The 1,731-nt window shown below is 59.7% G+C and overlaps 1 protein-coding gene across 1 annotated transcript in view; it reads right to left on the bottom strand.

Moving 5' to 3' along the window:
- Positions 1 to 825: 825 nt before the first annotated feature.
- The window catches only part of MCM7 (minichromosome maintenance complex component 7), a gene marked incomplete at its 3' end in the record, with an annotated part of 13,385 nt that continues 12,479 nt past the window's right edge, over positions 826 to 1,731 (bottom strand). Inside the window, exons 6-9 of the mRNA XM_017840061.1 lie at positions 1,510 to 1,678; positions 1,179 to 1,424; positions 991 to 1,068; positions 826 to 924 (exon numbers count right to left, since the gene is read on the bottom strand). Of these exons, the coding sequence (XP_017695550.1) occupies positions 826 to 924; positions 991 to 1,068; positions 1,179 to 1,424; positions 1,510 to 1,678 (592 nt within the window). The remainder of the gene's footprint in view (positions 925 to 990; positions 1,069 to 1,178; positions 1,425 to 1,509; positions 1,679 to 1,731) is intronic.

The raw sequence follows: 1,731 nt of genomic DNA, 5'->3' as shown, positions 1-1,731 counted from the left end.
AAAATTCCCCAAAAATCTCCCCAAAACCACCCCCAAAACCTCCAAAAAAATCCCCAAAAATCTCCCCAAAACCACCCCCAAAACACCCCTAAAAAATCCCCAAAATCTACTTGAAAACACCCCCAAAATCTCCAAAAAAACACCCCAAAATCACCCCCAAATCTCCAAAGAAAATCCCCCAAAAATCTCCCCCAAAACACCCCCAAATTCTCCAAAAAACCACCCCCAGAATCTCCAAAAAACTCCCCAAAAATCTCTTCAGAAACACCCCAAAAATCCTCCCCAAAACACCCCCAAAAATCACCCCCAAAATCCTCCCAAAAATCACCCCAAAATCTCCCAAGAACATCCCCAAAACGACTCCCAAAAATCTCCTCAAATCCCCCCAAATCCACCCCAAAAATCTCCTGGAAAACCCCCATTTCACCCCAAAAATCTCCTGGAAACCCCCCCACCCAAAACCCCCCAAAAAACCCCCCAAAATCTCCTCAAACCCCCAAAAATGTCCCCAAAAGGTCCTGGCAGGGGTGTAAAACAACCCCAGCCCCGTCCTGCCAATGGACCCCGGGAGGGACCAGGACCTGGGGGGGTCACTGGGGGGTCACTGGGGGGTCACTGGTCCATACTGGTCTGTACTGGTCCGTACTGGGGCACTCACCAGGGCGGTGGCCAGGCCCTGGATGCCCAGCAGGGTCCTGGCAGGGGTGTAAACCCCAAATCCCAGCACAGCAATCAAGACATGGGGTGACACTGGGGGTGACTCTGGGTGACACTGGGAGTCACTGGTCCATACTGGTCCATACTGGTGCGTACTGGGGCACTCACCAGGGTGGTGGCCAGGCGCAGGATGGCCAGCAGGGTCCTGGCAGGGGTGTAAACCCCTAATCCCTGTCCTGCCAATGAACCCTGGGGAGGGACCAGGACCTGGGGGTGACACTGGGGGGTCACTGGTCCGTACTGGTCCATACTGGTCCGTACTGGGGCACTCACCAGGGCGGTGGCCAGGCCCTGGATGGCCAGCAGGGTCCTGGCAGGGGTGTAAACCCCCTCCCATGCCACCAGGTAACCCTGGGACCAGGGCACTGGGGAGTCACTGGGTAACACTGGGGTGACACTGGGGGGTCACTGGCCCATACTGGTCCGTACTGGTCCGTACTGGTCCACACTGGGGCACTCACCAGGGCGGTGGCCAGGCGCAGGATGGCCAGCAGGGTCCTGGCAGGGGTGTAAACCCCCAAATCCCAGCAGGTAACCCTGGGACCAGGGCACTGGGGAGTCACTGGGTGACACTGGGGGGTCACTGGTCCATACTGGTCCATACTGGTGCGTACTGGGGCACTCACCAGGGCGGTGGCCAGGCGCAGGATGGCCAGCAGGGTCCTGGCAGAGGTGTAAACCCCAAATCCCTGTCCTGCCAATGAACCCTGGGGAGGGACCAGGACCCGGGGACACACACTGGGGGGTCACTGGCCCATACTGGTCCATACTGGTGCGTACTGGGGCACTCACCAGGGCGGTGGCCAGGCGCAGGATGGCCAGCAGGGTCCTGGCAGAGGTGTAGAGGCCGTCCCTGCTGCTCCAGGCCTCCCTCCTCATCTCCACGTAGGCGGCCGTGATGAAGTCGCCCAAGGCCTCGGGCACTCGCGGCTCCCGGCGCTTGCACATGGCCAGGTAACGTCTGGGGGGGGTCAGGGGGGGTCAGGGGCACCCCAAAAAACACCCCCGGGGGGG

Source organism: Lepidothrix coronata, unplaced genomic scaffold (genome assembly GCF_001604755.1).
Source record: "Lepidothrix coronata isolate B3197 unplaced genomic scaffold, Lepidothrix_coronata-1.0 Scaffold761, whole genome shotgun sequence".
In the NCBI taxonomy this organism is placed as follows: Eukaryota; Metazoa; Chordata; class Aves; order Passeriformes; family Pipridae; genus Lepidothrix; species Lepidothrix coronata.
This window is presented reverse-complemented; position numbering and strand designations above follow the sequence as displayed.